The sequence below is a fragment of the Nerophis lumbriciformis genome, linkage group LG05 (assembly GCF_033978685.3).
Source record: "Nerophis lumbriciformis linkage group LG05, RoL_Nlum_v2.1, whole genome shotgun sequence".
NCBI classification, from domain to species: Eukaryota; Metazoa; Chordata; class Actinopteri; order Syngnathiformes; family Syngnathidae; genus Nerophis; species Nerophis lumbriciformis.
Window position 1 is genome coordinate 39,636,616 of NC_084552.2, and position 18,027 is coordinate 39,654,642.

At 41.5% G+C, this 18,027-nt stretch overlaps 2 protein-coding genes and 1 non-coding gene across 4 annotated transcripts in view; all 3 read left to right on the forward strand.

Annotated features, from left to right (window-relative positions):
- The first annotated feature begins 4,979 nt into the window (after window positions 1-4,979).
- Window positions 4,980-14,764, forward strand: LOC133605724 (uncharacterized). Its single transcript, XM_061958998.2, has 10 exons — window positions 4,980-5,234; window positions 8,303-8,451; window positions 9,628-9,751; window positions 9,820-9,919; window positions 13,147-13,340; window positions 13,440-13,573; window positions 13,641-13,764; window positions 13,848-13,944; window positions 14,007-14,082; window positions 14,175-14,764. The coding sequence occupies exons 1-10, from the start codon at window positions 5,159-5,161 to the stop codon at window positions 14,268-14,270; spliced, it is 1,170 nt and encodes a 389-aa protein (XP_061814982.2). The 5' UTR covers window positions 4,980-5,158; the 3' UTR covers window positions 14,271-14,764.
- Window positions 14,765-14,789: 25 nt separating this feature from the next.
- Window positions 14,790-14,863, forward strand: trnar-ucu (transfer RNA arginine (anticodon UCU)). The gene has a single exon. It is a non-coding gene; the product is annotated as a tRNA-Arg (tRNA).
- A 1,030-nt stretch (window positions 14,864-15,893) lies between these two features.
- kirrel1a (kirre like nephrin family adhesion molecule 1a) overlaps window positions 15,894-18,027 on the forward strand; it is a 56,859-nt gene continuing 54,725 nt past the window's right edge. For both annotated transcript variants that reach the window (XM_061960353.2, XM_061960355.2), the window contains exon 1: window positions 15,894-16,531. In XM_061960353.2, coding sequence (XP_061816337.2) covers window positions 16,483-16,531 — 49 coding nt within the window. In that variant the 5' untranslated portion in view covers window positions 15,894-16,482. The remainder of the gene's footprint in view (window positions 16,532-18,027) is intronic.

The following is an 18,027-nucleotide window of genomic DNA, read 5'->3' on the forward strand; positions in this document are numbered from 1 at the left end:
AATATACAGAAAACCCCCACACACGGATTAATACTTACTATGGACATCAGAGCACCCCACAGCACACAAACTGTCAGTAGTCCGCACCCTATATGATCGCACCAAAATGGGTTATACTTGTATAGCGCTTTTCTACCTTGAAGGTACTCAAAGCACTTTGACACTATTTCCACATTCACACACTGATGGTGGGAGCTGCCATGCAAGGCCCTAACCACGACCCATCAGGAGCAAGGGTGAAGTGTCTTGCTCAAGGACACAACAGACGTGACAAAGTTGGTAGGAGGTGGGGATTGAATCAAGAACCCTCAGGTTGCTGGCACGGCCACTATCCCAACCGCGCCACACTGTCCCCAAGGTGATCACAGACAACCATGACAGAAAAAAGGAGGAGGACCACATAAGACAGGTGCTCAAAGCCTGCAACTACCCAAACTGGGCCATAAACAAAGGCAAACGAGAGGTCCAGAGGAACAACAAGGAGGAAAAAAAGAAGAAAGGTTCTAGTCCTAAGAACCTGGGCATGGTCACCCTCCCATACGTCAGGGGCGTCACAGAATGCATACAGCGAGCGATGAGGAAACACCGCATCAGCACACCAGTGAAGCCGCACATCAAGCTTCGCCAAATCCTAGTACACCCTAAGGATCAGATCCCCCCTGAGAAAAAGTGTGATGTGATATATGAGATCCTTTGCCTAACATGCAATAAAACATACATAGGAGAGACAGCTAGGTCGATAGTTCAACACACGAAAAAAGGAATACCAGAAAGAATGTGAAAAGGAAACATCTGGAACGCTCACCCACGCAACGAGAATGAAAGCAACGCAGGAAAATCTGAAATCAGCCATTTCAGACCACGACAAGAGGGAAAACCATCTAATGAACTGGGAGGCAGCCAAGGTCATTAGAATGGAAAGCAACAAATTCCATCGGTGGATCAAAGAGGCGGTTGAAATCAGGAAGCGGGCCCCAAAGACTGTCAACAGGGACGAAGGAGCCTACCAATTATCCCACACCTGGGACACAGTCCCAGTGTTTGGTAGACATCCAGACGACCCCCGGCGCACACCGCCATCCCACCACTTCAGGTGGGATGGAAAAATCCATATAACACGTCCCAGATGACGTCACGCTAACATCACGTGACACCTCTGATGAAGGCTGCAAAAGCAAGATAGCCGAAACTTGTCAGGTACAAAATTTTACCTTACTAGCCTATATAAATCAACCATTTATAAAGACAGAAATGTTGTATTTTAATTTTTATTCTACACATTTTTGCAACATTGGAAAACATTAGTAAAATGGAGGCTTCTCACAGGATGAGATAACTTCAGGAAATTACTGGCTCAGAATGGCCAAAAGTATAGATGTGTGTGTCCAAGTTTAAGGAAACGGCAGGCTGTCTTCTTCTAATAGGTGTATTACAATCTTTGCAAGCTGGGTAATGTTTGCTGTGCTCCGGAACAACATGGCACACAAACACCTATGAGAAATGCAGCCAATATTACATACAGAAAATGTGTCATGACTGAGACATGCAAAATTAAATTATGTACAAAGAGGATAAAAGTAAAGGATATTAAATGAGCTCAAATATACCTACAAACGAGGCATAATGATGCAATATGTACATACAGCTAGCCTAAATAGCATGTTAGCATCGATTAGCTTGCAGTCCTGGATTGACCAAATATGCCTGATAAGCACTCCAGCAAATCAATAAAATCAACAAAGCTCACCTTTGTGCATTCGCGCACAGCATAAAACGTTTGGTGGACAAAATGAGACAAAGAAGGAGTGGCATAAAACACGTCTTTCTGTGTGAAACATGTATAATATAAACGGTGGGATTTCTAACAATTAGGGAGGTTTGTGTCATGCTTGTCCTACTACAGAAAATATATTAAAACAAAAATTATTTTTCCATTTTCACACATCTCTGAAAGAGGTTCAGGGAGCCACTAGGGCGACGCTAAAGAGCCGCATGGTGCTGACCCCCGAGCTAGCTGGTGGTGTTCTTGTTATATTTTTTGCTTTGAAAAATGTTACTGTGAGGAAGTTGCAAACAGCACCTTTAAGTATTCAGACGTGTATTTTTTACTGAGATTACATTATGATCTGTTTAAATCAAGGGCATTAATTGAGATAGCGATAAGATACATAATAGGGTACTTTCTATTGAGAAGTAACTGTCACCAATCCCGACGGATTGAGAAATAGTAATGTGTAATATGTGATGTAACATGCTGACATTGTATGCATGTTTGAAATAACAGAAACAGAAACAGAATTTTTTTTCTACCGAACACATTGTGTTCAATTTTGTTCACTTTTTCAGCTTTTGTGCAACATTATATGTTTTTTATGAGTGTACAACTCTTCAAATATGTGTTTGCCAGCTATTTACTTGCTAGCATTATTTAGTTATGGTCAAAATTAGCTACAATTGTCACACCCGAAACATATGATAACGTTTCGGTAATGACAAAATAAAATGGAAAGTAGTTTAATTTCACCATTTTGAAATATTCAATCAATCAATCAATGTTTATTTATATAGCCCAAAATCACAAGTGTCTCAAAGGGCTGCACAAGCCACAACGACATCCTCGGTTCAGAGCCCATATTGTGTTCAGAAAGTGTTAAAATAAGTGAATATCTTCAAGAATTATTGTTTTAATCATCTATTTAAATCAAATAAGCATGTTTTTAATGTACTGCTGGTTTATTTCTGTAATTGTAGAGTTCAGGGAGAAAGAATGAACACACCGACATGCCAAAACCAATAAAAAAAAAAAGTGGAAAATAAAAGGTTGAGAGAATACGGAGAAAGAGTGAAGGCTGACCCAGTTAACACCAATAATATTTGAAGAAAGAAATAAGAAACGGAAGGAAGAAGGAAAGTTGAATGTTGAGGTCAAAGACTACGTTTACACTGCAGGCCAAAGTGGACCAAATCGGATTTTGTCAGAATACAATTTTTTCTAGCAGCCTGTTTGGATTATAAGTAAAATGTGATCTTTATCAGACTCTAGTATAAATGCGTACGGCCCCAATGTGGCCCTAATGTGGCCTCGATGTCACTTACGTGCCCATTTTGATAAAGTGAAAACTAAGGAAGTTGACTGAATTCCGTGAATGAAAAAGAAAATCGCTACTACAGGAGATAACATAGACGCTACAGATCAGTGTGTTAATGGGTTTGTGCCATGGCTGCTGTGTAGAGAAAGTAGTCAGAAGATGGAAAACAACTGAAGGAGGAGGAAGAAAACATTTGCAAAAAGGAAAGTGATTGTGCTGCACACACAAATGACGTACCTCAACCAAAGATGACGTAAAAGTCCCTAACAGGTCGCATTGCCATTTAGACAGTCACATTTGAAAAGATCCGATTCTAAACAGATTCAGACTACCTCCTGATGTGGCCCATTATGATACGAAAATATTAGATTTCAAGCACTTTGAAGAGTTTCGACTGGCAAAAAATATTCAATCTGTGGGCAAAAAAATTCTGATTGTGTGTCCAGTGTAAACAAAGCCAAAGTAATGCACAACAGTTTTCAGAAGCCTGTCTTCTTCTTTGAATACTGAATACATACATCTCATCCATTTGTTACCGCTTGTCCTTCTCGGGGTCGTGGGCGGCACAAGGTTGCAGAGTGTGTTTATAGGAATTTTCGACCATTCTTCTAAAAGCGCATTGGTGAGGTCACACACTGATGTTGGTCGAGAAGGCATGGTTCTCAGTCTCCTTTCTAATTCACCCCAAAGGTGTTCTATCGGGTTCAGGTCAGGACTCTGTGCAGGCCAGTCGAGTTCATCCACACCAGACTCTGTCATTCATGTCTTTATGGACCTTGCTGTGTGCACAGTCATGTTGGAAGAGGAAGAGGCCCCGCTCCACACTGTTCCCAAAAGGTTGGGAGCATGGAATTGTCCAAAATGTTTTGGTATCCTGGAGCATTCAAAGTTCCTTTCACTGGAACTAAGGGGCCAAACCCAATTCCTGAAAAACAACCCCACACCATAATTCCTCCTCCACCAAATTTCACACTCGGCACAATGCAGTCCGAAATGTACCGTTCTCCTGGCAACCTCCAAACCCAGACTCGTCCATCAGATTACCAGATGGAAAAGCGTGATTCATCACTCCAGAGAACACGTCTCCACTGCTCTAGAGTCCAGTGGTGACATGCTTTACACCACTGCATCTGACGCTTTGCATTGGACTTGGTGATGTATGGCTTAGATTCAGCTGCTCGGCCATGGAAACCCATTCCATGAAGCTCTCTGCGTACTGTACGTGGGCTAATTGGAAGGTCATATGATGTTTGGAGCTCTGTAGCAACTGATCTGTGCAGAAAGTCGGCGACCTCTTTGCACTATGCGCTTCAGCATCCGCTGACATCTCTCTGTCAGTTTACGTGGCCTACCACTTTGTGGCTGAGTTGCTGTTGTTCCCAAACTCTTCCATTTTCTTATAATAAAGCCGACAGTTGACTTTGGAATATTTAGGAGCGAGGACATTTCATGACTGGATTTGTTGCACAAGTGGCATCCTATGACAGTTCCACGCTGGAAATCACTGAGCTCCTGAGAGCAGCCCATTCTTTCACAAATGTTTGTAGAAACAGTCTCCATGACTAAGCGCTTGATTTTATACACATGTGGCCGGGCCAAGTGATTAGGACACCTGATTCTGATCATTTGGATGGTTGGCCAAATACTTTTGGCAATATAGTGTATGTGTCTTCTTCTAAAACCGCTACTGCCCTCTGCTGCCCACACCGTAAATTACAGTTAAAAAACACACGTTCCCAATCGCTACGCTATTTAAAAACAATGATTCACATATTTTTTGTGCTAAATATTTGTATGATACATATTTTTGCTGTATTTTTAAAGATGTTTTTTTTTGGATTTCGTAAGGACACGCCCCGCCCATTTCCAGCTTCTCACGAGCCTGCTTCCTTGGAAGAGGCTGGAAACTTTGACGATAAGAACTCTTTAAAAAAGCTCCAGTCAACTTTCTTGCGTCAGTTTTTTTTCCCTCGGTTTAAATTGAATAACAATAGTGTTTTATATAAACTGAAAACCAATAATGACGCTTTAATGCTCTTTAAGAAGGACGTGACAAAGTTTCATTCAGGATGTTTTTGTTTCGAGGTTTGCTTCTGTCTGCGCTGGCTTGTTTGTTGCGAGCAGCAGGTTCTATAAGCCAAACAGGTAAGAAAATATTTAGTCTATCCGAACAAATCATGTGAAATATGATCATTTTATTGTCTTGTTTTCTTTGTCAGCGTTGTTCCTTCGGTAGTACAGTCGTACGGAATAATTTTGTGATATTGCCTTTAATGTGTTGACCACGATGAGTCCTATAATCAAAATAAATGAATTTATTTAATTGTTTTTTTATCAACAAACTTGTTTGTAAACAATTTAACTTAAAACAATGTGGCAATATCAAAAAAATGATAACATTATGTTTTGAGCAGAAGTAAGTCAGTAGTGCAAAAATAGGTAAATAAGATCAAAAACTTATATTTCCCCCCCAAAGCTTACCTATGTCCCTGAGCTTGTAAACAATATTACAATATTATACAAAAAATAATGACATCATCTAAGGCCGCAGCAGGGTGCACCAGGGGTTGGTGCATGTGCCACTGGTCCTCATGGGTTCGATCCCCGGGCTCGGGGTCTTTCTGTGTGGAATTTGCATGTTCTCCTCATGACTGCGTGGTTCCCTCCGGGTACTCCGGCTGCCTCCCACCTCCAAAGACATGCACCTGGGGATAGGCTGATTGGCAACACTAAATTGGCCCTAGTGTGTGAATGTGAGTGTGAATGGTTGTCTATCTTTGTTGGCCTTGCGATGAGGTGGACTGTCTAGGGCAGTGGTTCTTAACCTTATTGGAGGTACCGAACCCCACCAGTTTCATATGCGCATTCACCGAACCCTTCTTCAATTCAAGACAAAATGAACCGTGCATGAACATCACCTTGTTCAAAGAACAAAACCAACACAGTGCATGAACTCACAACAAATTACACATCTGCAAATCAGTGTGACTTCTGCTCTTGCCGTATCCATAATACACCGATAGGGAGAAGTTTTTATTTACACGATGAGTCGGGTGTGTCTTGACCTCCGCGGCGGAGGCTCCACCGAACCCCTGAGGCCGACTCACCGAACCCCTAGGGTTCGATCGAATCCAGGTTAAGAACCACTGGTCTAGGGTGTACACTGCCTTCCGCCCGAATGCAGCTGAGATAGGCTCCAGCCACCCCCATGACCCTGAGAGGGACAAGTGGTAGGAAATGAATGGATGGATGCCTTTTCTGTCAACACTTGTAAAAACGTTATAATTTTTAAGTTCTTTTTTTGGGCGTGAAAGTAGAGAAAGAGGAAGTTTTCAACACAACTCCCCAATTTGGTCATAAGTTAAGCAATTGTGCAATCATACCCACAACGACCTCTATAAAGGAAATAGTACTAAAATGTTGTAGGAAGGTAAAAGCAAACAACCAAAAACACACTTAAAATGTACAAAAGTTACATTTGATGTGTGTCTGGCGTTGTTTAATTACGCAACAGCTGACGAGAAACCAAAATCAAACGTATATTAGTACAGCATGGGTACTTGAAATAAAGTTAAGTTAAAGTCCCAACGATAGTCACACACATAGGTGTGGTGAAATTATCCTCTGCATTTGACCCATCCCCATGGGAGGTGAAGGGAGCAGTGAGCAGCAGCGGCGGCCGCGCTCGGGAATCATTTGGTGATTCAACCCCCAATTCCAACCCTTGATGCTGAGTGCTAAGTAGGGAGGCAATGGGTTCCATTTTTATAGTCTTTGGTATGACTCGGCCGGGGTTTGAACTCACGACCTTCCAGTTTCAGTATAGTTTTATCGTTTGTGTGTTGTGTGCCTTGTTCAATCAATCAATCAATCAATCAATCAATCAATCAATGTCTACATATATAGTCCTAAATCATGAGTGTCTCAAAGGGCTGCACAAGTCACAACGACATCCTCGGCTCAAATCCCACATCAGGGCAAGAAAAAAACTCAACCCAATGGGATGACAATGAGAAGCCTTGGAGGGGACAATATTTCTTATCACTTAAGATAAGAAATATTGTATTAAATCAATGCAATAGAATGTACTACAAACAACTACAGTAGATTCATGAAGTAATGTAATAATACAACATTTACCTTGAAGAGTGGACTTGGATGCCCGAATGCAGCTGGGATAGGCTCCAGCCACCCTCGCGACCCCAAGGTGACAAGCGGTAGAAAATGGATGGATGGAGTGGACTTGGACAATGGTATATCCTTCCAACGGCTTCTCCATTAAACCCACCCAGCAGCTTCTCCATATTTTCATGGCTTGAATGTCCAGCGTTTAGATATTATTAAAACATCCTAGGCTGATGTTGGACTCATTCTGCTTCACTAGTATGGTGCAGACTAGCAGTAATACGCTCAAGTTACTTCGCCACATTGACCACACGCTCGATCATGTTTCTGATTATTTGTATTTTTTTTATTACATGTAGCACTCAGCACTGTCCTTCACACTCACTTTCTTCCTTCCCTTACTTGGAAAAACGCAATTATGTCCATATCTAGCTATAAGCTAATGCTAGCAAGTAAGACCAGAGGCTTTGGGTTAATCTTACAGGGTTCAATGTGGCATTTGCTATGCTAACAAGTAGCTTGTAACTCAGATTTTTGCTTGCAACTTAAAGCATAAAAAATAGCCAAGACAGCACTTATTTCAAAACATTCTTGAGTTGGGGAACTCATAAGTTGAGGTACCACTGTACACGATTACAGTAACAATAACATACTAATGAATAGATAATACATTTTAATTCCCACCTCTGATTGACAGCGAATCAAAGTATATCCAATCTTGTCTAGTGTCGTGCTAGCGTCACGATCTGAGGTTGCATGAGTGCTGCGTATACTGGGCGAGTGCGGTTATTTGAAGGCCAACATTAATTGCAACATGTGCTGTGAAGTAGGTGAAGCAGAGCATGATCCCCTCTCTTGGGAAACGATAACGTTTTTACAAGTGTTGACAGAAGAGGCATCCATCCATCCATTTTCTACCGCTTGTTCCTCTCAGGGTTACAGGGGGTGCTGGAGCCTATCCCAGCTGCATTCGGGCGAAAGGCGGGGTACCCCCTGATAAGTCGTCACCTCATCGCAGGGCCAACACAGATAGACAGAAAGACATATTTAACAAAAATTGTTCTTACTCCTGTTTTTCTGTTTTTTAGGCCAAATTACGCCGCCACATAACTTGACCCTTCAGTGGATCAGCGACTTTGAGGTAGAGCTCTGGTGGACACACCAGCTTGGCCTGCCGCCAAGCTGCGAGTACAAGGTGTCGTCAAGAACAAAAGAGGAAAACAGTGAAGACGAAAGCGTAAGGGACTGTTGAATGTTTGCGGGAAATACCATTTATCATAACTACCGTACTTTCCGGGCTATAGTGTGCGCTGGTATTTAAGCCGCGGATTTGAGAAGAAAACATTTTTTTACATATATTAGCTGCACCGGACGATAAGCCGCAGATATATACTGGTACGATTTTGTAAATTTTTATTTACATACCGGTACCTTAATTCTTCCCAAACGGTGACGGTCAAACAGCAGTAAAACGGCTGATCAAACAAAACAGAGGTCATCGTCATGGACCCACTAGCTGCGTAAGCTAGCTCTCCAATCAGCTAAACAGACTCGATAACTTCTTGGTAACGTTTTGGTGATTTTACGAAACTGAAACACTATAAAAATTCTAAGTTATTAATAGTAACACAGACAATTGTAAACATATTAGCATATTCGCTAATGCTAACAACGCTAGCTTGATGACATTACGATAGAACGTACAAATATGCATGAAAACACTCCTACAGACATCACATATAAGACGGTTTAGTAAGTATGAATTGTTTTAGTTGCTTGGAGTGGTGAATGAAGAATCCTTTTGAGCTGAAACACTGTGGATGAAGGATGAATAGTGGATGAAATGGGACTTATACTTCCGGTTCAAGGAACAAAACAGGAAATATATTTTCAATCCGCTGCACCTGCAGTGAGTGAATTAGTCCAAAAGATAGTGCCATAGCACGAACAATAACACACCTTTTCAGTGTTTTGTCGGTTTAATATTAAAACTGTTTGTTGAATACAAAACATTATGGCCGTTAGCGAAGAAAAATCCATTAATTAGCCGCACAGTTTTGTAAGTCGCAGGGTTAAGTAGAGACTTATACTCCGTAAAATACGGTAAGTATGGAAATGTGGGCTGTGCCTCAGTTCGCACACTTACATACTTAACCGTTAGCATGTTGAGTGCGCTGTCAGTAAATTATTGCAGCCCTAATTGTTGCCAATTTGAGAGCATTAGGGGGTGCTGTAACCTCTGTGTGGCCCTTTTGGTCCATGAGAAGTGTTTTCATTCAAAGGCACAAATACAAAAACACGATGTACACCATGGCCTTAAGGCAGAGGAGGGCCAACCAGCTGATTGGTTTGTTCGACAAAATAAGCCTCAATGATTACAAAAACTTAATGCTGTTTTTTTTGGTCGTTTCAGTATCATCAAACACCACCGTCGCTGTTGAAACTTTCTATGGAGGGAGGCTCTCTGTCTGTTTCTATTCACACCGTCTGTCAGGACAAACACAGCCAGCCTGTCATTCTCAATGTTACATACCCAGGTAGAGCACATTGTGAATATTATCAGTTCATGTTAGTTTGTCTGTTAAATCTTGTTTCTTGCTCTCAGAGCTGGTGTCTGGAGTGCAATGCCACATCATTTCGTCCACGCTTACTAATTGCTCCTGGCGGCCACTTAGTCTTAGTCCAAGTCTCTCTTTCTATTATGGGTAAGACTTTTTTGCACTTGTTTTTGTTTTATTTTTCTGAAACAATATCCATCCATCCATCCATTTTCTACCGCTTATTCCCTTTGGGGTCGCGGGGGGCGCTGGAGCCTATCTCAGCTACAATCGGGCGGAAGGCGGGGTACACCCTGGACAAGTCGCCATGAAACAATATTGTTATTATTTTATAATTCAGTACAATAAATATCTATTTATACATATTAATTATCTCAAGCTTTTGACAATGAAAGTTGCCTAAAGGTGTTAAAGATCCCATCTTGTACTACTTAACATGATGCGTGTCAGAGGTCCCACAATAAGTGCATTGTCCAAACTGTCGTCTTAGAATAGAATAGAATATATCTTTAATTGTCATTGTACATTGTACAACAAAATTGTAAGCAAAAACTAATTTAGTGCAAATTCATAACAACACATAAAAACATAGATAAATAGATAAAAATACATCAAATACCGGTACATAAAAATACCAAGCACACAGCTCACATGCACAGTCATTTTTGTCTTGTGTTCAGCGACACTATTGCTCTCGGGTAAAAAGTGTTCTTAAATCAGTTTGTCCAGCATTTTATTGTCCTGTATCTCCTGCCCGAGAGTTTATGTCCAGGGTGAGATGGGTCCCTTATGATGTTTTGGGCCTTTTTGAGGCACCTGGCACTGTACAGTTCATCCAGGGAGGGGAGAGTTTTTATGACACTCTGAAGTGCATTTCTCTTTGCCGCCGTGCAGCTGGCATACCATACACACATGCAGTATGTCAGCACACTCTCTATTGAGCAGCGATAGAAGGACACAAGCAGTTTTTGTGACAGTTGGTTCTTTTTGAGGAGTCACAGAAAGTAAAGTCTGTGCTGTGCCTTTTTGATGGTCACTGACGTGTTCATACTCCACGACAGGTCTTCCTCGATCTGGATCCCCAGGAATCTGAAGTTAGAGACCCTTTCCACGTAGTCCCCATTGATGTATAGTGGTTGGATGTTTATCGTTTTTTTCTTCCTGAAATACATGATCCGCTCCTTCGAGTTGATGGTGTTAAGGACCAGGTTATTTTTTTTGTCTTGATGCTAGAATTTAAGCTGTTTAAAAGTGTGGATAGTACGCCCTACTGGAGACCCGCCATCTTATGTGTTTGTAGCTTTATTGCTAATGAGCTGTTTGTTCCAACAAAAAAAAATCCTAAACATGTCTATTTTTGATTTTCTAAACTGAAGGCATTAAGCTAATTTTTATTGTGGGCCACATCACAGTTAGGGCTGCTTTGTCATATTATTACACAATTGCCCCTTCATTTGATTATTATCATTGTTAACCAACAAACTGACAAAGTGACAGGCAGATACAGTATTTAAGTTTAACTAGTGTGGAATTTTAATCGGAAAAGGGTTTCAACTACTAAAAATAAGCTTGGTATATTTTGTTTCATCAAATAATATTTAGTCAAGAACTTCATTTGCATGCATTCAATTTTTTCTGTCAAAATTTATATACATTTTTTAATAAAGATTAAATGCCTTATTGACGCACATTATTTCCAGGCTATATTGGGCCACATAAATGGACACATGCGCTAAACCCTATAAAATACCTCTCACAGTTATTAAATACATTTATATTCAGTCTTACAAATTAGGCAACACTTACAAGCATACGCTGTTGCAGGGCTGCACGATTAATCGACATCGAATCAACATCAAGGTTTTAATTAGTGCGATGGATAACCACAAGAGGCTGTGTTTTTTTTTCTCCGCCGTCACCTGCATTTGAGTGACATGTGTTCGCCGCTCAGAATTGTTGAGCCCTGCGTTTACTCCTCTTTTGCTTTAAACAGGGAGAAAGGCGTCTGACTCGGTGCATTGCTCTCAGCACCTGGGCGTCTTTATTTGACAATAGAATTATCTGAATGCAGTGAGCACTCTTTTGAGTCATTCACAATCTTTGTCCTGATGGGCGGAGAGCGGAGCACTAGCTTTACACATACAGGAGGTACAGACAGCCTCCTTCCTCGGGGCTCGCCAGTGAGAAGTGCCGCAGAGTAACAAAAATGATGAGGAACAAATTATGATTACAAAGCCAAATGTACTGTTGTGGTAATATTTTTGTTTCAAATTGGATGGCAATATACGTGAAACACGGAGGAACGAGCGAGAATGCCGTGATCCCCCGATGGCAATAAACAAAAAAGACAAAGTCAGACCTTGTTTTTAAAGCTGGAAAAAAAATACACTTTAAGATGTTCAGTATTTATTTGTTACATTTTTGCTTAAACAAATGAGAGTCCATAAAAATGTTTTGTTTGTGTATTTATTTAGGATAACAAAGTTATTTATGTTTCAATTACAGTTTAATGGTAAACAATTCTACAGCAATGAGAAATAAAAGTTAATATCCTTTTAAATGGTTACTTGCATTATAATCATATTGCGATTACATTACATCATAAACACTGTATAGTTGTTATCGATTATGTATTCAGTTTAAGAGCATGATGTAGACAAAAGGTCAGAGTCTTTTAATATATATTTTTTTAAGTTAATTATTGTATATTGTTCTGTGTGGCACATTGAGACAAGAATATGTTGACTGACAGTCTAAAAGTAACATGTCTTCATACATTTTATTGCAGCTTAATGCATTTATATGTATAAAATATAAAAATTGCCATCGCAATTTGAAGAGAAAAATCGCAATTAGGTTTTTTCTGAAAATCGTGCAGCTCTTGTACTTGTTCAAAACATGCAGTTATACAACATCATGTCTTGTCCTAGTGAATTGACTTGTGACATAAGGCTGGAGTCATACCTGCTGCCTTCTTTTTCTCCCGTAGATAAGTCATAATATGACCATAAGAAAGATAAAATATTTCAGAAAATAAGCAGGAGTGCAAATGACATATGACAAATAGGCCTGCACTTAGTCTGCACGCGTTCAACGTAATAGATGACACATATCACATACAACAATAGACTGTAATGTTAAGGAGTGGGACAGGAGGACACAAACGTTAGCAACGCTAACATAGCTATGCTCTCTACAATGCTAACATTTAACAGCAACATCATGCTAGTTTAGCGTATTCACTGAAGAAAAACAATTTGCAGCTTCCATATCTGGAGCTGACTGATGAAGGTTTTTTTTTTAGATGTGTGGCAAAGCCTACATATTGACTTTAACATGATAGAGTACCTTTTTTTTAAACTTTCTTATTCAAGGTTAATAGACGAGGTGGAAGACACGGCGTCCTTCGATGTCAAATTGCAAGAGTGCTCGTCATACACACGCATGGATGGCGTGAGGACGGGCTGCCGTCTTCAGTCCAACGCCAGGCAGTCCATCTACATGTTGTTCAACGCAACCCTTAAGGAGACCCTCGTCAGGAATACCTTCAAGAAGAGTCCTGTGCCAGGTAGAGAGATTCTTACTCTTTAATGGACTTATATTGTGCAGTGTAGTTTACGACAAACTTCCTGGTTGGTCAGCATTTTAAAATCTATTCCCCGCACAGTGACGCCTCGTCCACTTAACTGGACTGTTAGTGAAGTTGCGGGGAAATTCAATCTAAGCTGGATCCCTCCTGATGTCTTACATCTGTCCCTTTGGACATTCATCATAAATTACACCGAGTGTGACGAAGAGAAGGTAGGAGCAGCACAAGTGGACTCTCGTTTGTACGGCTGATTTGTCATGCTGCTTCATGTCCTCACAGGTTAAAAAAGTCCTGGGAAACACGTCGGTGCTAATGAATCGGGTGGCTCACTGCCGCTACCGCATATCTCTTAAAGGGCTCAGTATGCGAGGAGAGACGGGATGGAGCCATGCAAAGTATTTTGGTACGTGACAGAAATGACTGCTGTGGGGGGCACATTTTTTGTAAAAGTTGTTGACTTTTTCCCCCAACATGTCTTGAGTGTAGATGCAGCCAAACATGCAAACGCGATGCTGTACGCTGTCATCATCATCCCGCTGCTGCTTGCCGGGCTCACGTTCCTCACTAGTTTGTGCTGCAGGAGGTCAGTGAACGCACCACATATGTACTTTCCGCACTTAGTTTACAATTACTGTCGTCATGCAGGAATAAAGGACATATCTTCACCAAAGTGCCACGACCTCGAGACCTTCTCAGTGATGTAGGCAGCAACAACACAAAGGTAGTTTTTATTTCAAGGAATCTCTTTATTTAGTTTAGCCTACTGACTTTATGTATCAAGCAAATTAACAAATGTATTTATCTTTGTTTCAGAGCGCAGTTTGCAACCTTTGTTTTCCAGAAAAAGAAGAAGAGAATTGCAAAATTTCCCTTGTGATGGATTTGCAACAACAACAATTTCAATCTTAGCACATTTGATTCTTGACTCTTATCATATGTCCTATTTATTTCATAATTAAAGACATTCATTCAACATTGTAAAAAACACATGGGTGAGATGAATCAATCCTAGTGTAGTTAGTAATTACATTGCTCAGCATGTCAGTAAACGTGATCCAAATTTTACAACAATGTATTGCTTTCAAACAAAAAACTACTTTTATGTATTTGAGGACTTGTAATTTAGACAATAAACTGTGTACAGCCGCCATTTTGGCTCTGACACTACAACGTTACAACTAGAATTCCTATTAGTGCACTTTCAAAACAAAATTGAATAAGGTGCGCTGCAAAAACAGGCTTTTATTTTTAGGGTAAGTACGAATGAAGCACACGCTAACTTGATGCACTTCCGAGAAGATGGCCGCAGCCGGTGGGCGCCCTCTGGTGGACATAGTCGTTACAACAAACATGGCCGCCTAGTGGTCCTGATGCTGCGCGACGGTGTGCCTTGTATAAATTCTGATGCTACCCTGTTTCATTGACGTAGTCTCTGTGGCGCAATGGAATAGCGCGCTGGACTTCTAATCCAGAGGCTCCGGGTTCGAGTCCCGGCAGAGATGGGTCCGAATGAGAACCGCTTGGCGGACAAACGGTTCATTTTGAAATAAAATATTTTGGTGTATATGGAAGGATGCTAATGCTTTGAAACAGTAGGATGCTGTGATCATTACGTGTGTGCGACTCGGTTGTTACACACCTCTTGCAAATGTTAAAACCTGATTTAAAAAGTAAATTAAAAAAACGAAATGAAACAAGTAAATTCAAAGAGGATGTTTTATGAGTTTTCATCATTGAATGAAATACAAATCTATGACATACCATTTTAAACACAGTCCAAGCTTTTTCTTTAATGTGCTACAAACTGACAAACACCATAACTAAACTCTTAATATTTTAGTTTTAATGGCTAAAAACACAAGGAACGTTTTGTTTCATTATTATTAGAATCAACATTTCTGCTTTTTATATTTACACTGTGCCCTTTCTCCCTTTTTTTTGCTGTTTCTTTTGTTCAAATGCATTTCTACAAAGGTACCCATGTCTCGTACTTTGGTCAACTCTACATAATTGTTTTTGTCAATGTTGGTTTGATATTTTGCACACATCAAGAGCATGTTGTAGACCCTGAAAAGGACAAGCGGTAGAACATGGATGAATGGATGTAAACATAATATATTGATGCGCGTGCAGCGGGCTTAACACAAGGTGGCGCTCCTGCGTTATTTTCTCATCTCAGTAGTAATCAGCAGATCAACACAAATGACAAATGTTTAGCCTACATTAGTGACGACAATCACGAAGGCTTGTTTGCGAGGGCTCATCGGTGACGTCATCGGTGCACATTCCTAGTAAAGCCCCCCCAGGCCCCCACCCCCTTACAACAGAACCTCTCCAGGCTACTTGGCTGTTTTTCTCCTTGTCTTTTCTTTTTTTGGCCCAAGCTGCATCCAGGGGGAGAGAAAAGGGGGGCAGTGATGTGATTTTGCTGACGTCAGAAAGAGAGAGAGACAGAGAGAGTGGAATGCGCCTCTAATAAGAATATGACGTCAAGCTAGAGATTACGCCGGAAGTGGAACGAGTCTTAAACAAATGCTCCTCCTATAAATGATCTTTGTGTAAACATAGTTCGTCAGTTTTAATTCATAACTAAAGTAGTGTATTTATGAGTAAATTATTATTTTGGTGAGGTATAAATGTGTTACGGTAGAGTAAAGGTGGTCGTTTTAAATTACATAAAAATAGGCGTGAACGAAAAAGTACAATGTTTTTTTTTTTTTTTAGTTCAGCATTTTAGAGATATTCGACGCAGTTGGTACCTCTATAATCAGTATTTTGTCTTTTTATTTTATTTTATTATTCATATTTGTTTTGAAGGGCTAACCGGAAGCGTGTTTGCATTCATGCTAGCCTGCTGGCGTGGTGTGTGTGCAGAAGCGGAAAGCGGACGGGAGAGCAAAAGAGGAGAGCAGAGTGGTTGGTGGGGGAGTAAAAAAAAAAGGCTCTAGTGAAACGCTGTAAAAGCCCAGAGGGACCAGCCCGAACCAGGCAAGAACCGGCAAGAGTTATTTTTCGTCCTCTTCCCCCCCCCTACATGTCCCTCGCTGTGTTTGCCTTTTTGATGCCGTCCTCACGGAGTTGTGGGCCAGTAACGGACTTCGTATTCCTGGTGGGCTGAACCATGCAGAGGCTGCTGCTGCTCCTCACTTTGCTGCTGACTTTGCAAACCGGTAAGGATGCGTTTGTCTCTTTACACACACACACACACACACACACACACACACACACACACACACACACACACACACACACACACACACACACATGCAGATAAAGCTCTGTGACGGTATTCGGAGGGTGGGTTGGGGGGGGGGGGGTAAAGTTGAACATGATTAGATCGCCATACTTTTTTTTTACCCAATTTTTTTCAGCCATGCATGACCTTTACATATGCATGACTTATAACCACCCCCCCTGCCCTCCGCCTCCCTCCCACTCGCCCCTCCAACGCCACCCTCCATACCCTCCCTCGGGTGCTGTAATTGAGACTGGCCGTGCACGTGACGTGAATGACAGTGATTGATCAGCTCGTGCTCGGCTCGTCCTCCCATCCCCTCCTTCCCGTGTCCTTACCTGCACGCCCGCCATTCCGGTTTAAGTTCACACACCCCTTCCTTACACCCATTATTACCCCCACGCATCAGCATCCTCTCCCGTGCCAGCATCACCATTACCTGCAGTGATGGCATAGCATGTATTGGAGTTGTTGCTAGGCAACAGTGGGAGGAGGCTGCACGGGTGCTTTTCAGCTACCTGTTAGATGGAGGTGTAATGTATGTGCCATTGTCTCGTCCTGGTAGAGACGGATGGGAGTGGGTGTGTGTGTGGGGGGTGGGGGGTGGGGGAGGCGTTTGCTGAGAGAAGGTATGGAAAAGGGATGATGTCACCATGTCTGCCACCTTTAAAGTGTGTGTTGCGCAGCTGCAAGCAGCCGTGTTAATGAATCTCCTCCTGCTCGTCTTCTTGTCCTGGGCATGGTAATCACACAGCTTATATGAACATGGCCGCGTGTCCCATTGTCATCTCTTTTATCCAAAAAGGTGCCTGTTATCATTGTTTCTATACAATACAGCCTGTGCTGGATTGATTTAGCAACCCTGGGTCATACTCGCTCCCCTATAGCTCTTTAAAATGTTACTGCGTAATCAATGAGGGGCAAACTCCTCCGAGGACGAGGAGAAGGTTTAAAACTGAAAGTTGTAAAGTGATGATGCTTGTTTTTAAAAAAAAAGGATCATAATTGCAGAACGCTTTTTTTTTACCTTCAAGGTACTCAAAGCGCTCTGACACCATTTCCTCATTCACCCATTCACTCACACATTCACACACTGACGGCGGGAGCTGCCATTGCAAGGCACTAACCATGAGCAAGGGTGAAGTGTCTTGCCCAAGGACACAACGGACGTGACTAGGATGGCGGAAGCTGGGGTCGAACCTCTAATGAATGCCGTCTCTTGAACGACACCCATAATTCATCATCTAACATACGGAATTGAGTTACGGGCGTCCAATGTTGTTCCCAGTGCACAAAGCAAAGGTTCTTAAAGGCATGTGTGAAGGCCCAACGTCAGTAACCTCTGACCTCACGCCAAAATGCTCTTAAAATTCCGTCAGAGACGCTAAAATCTGGAACAAATCTTCCTATCAGAGCTGTAGCCAATACTTC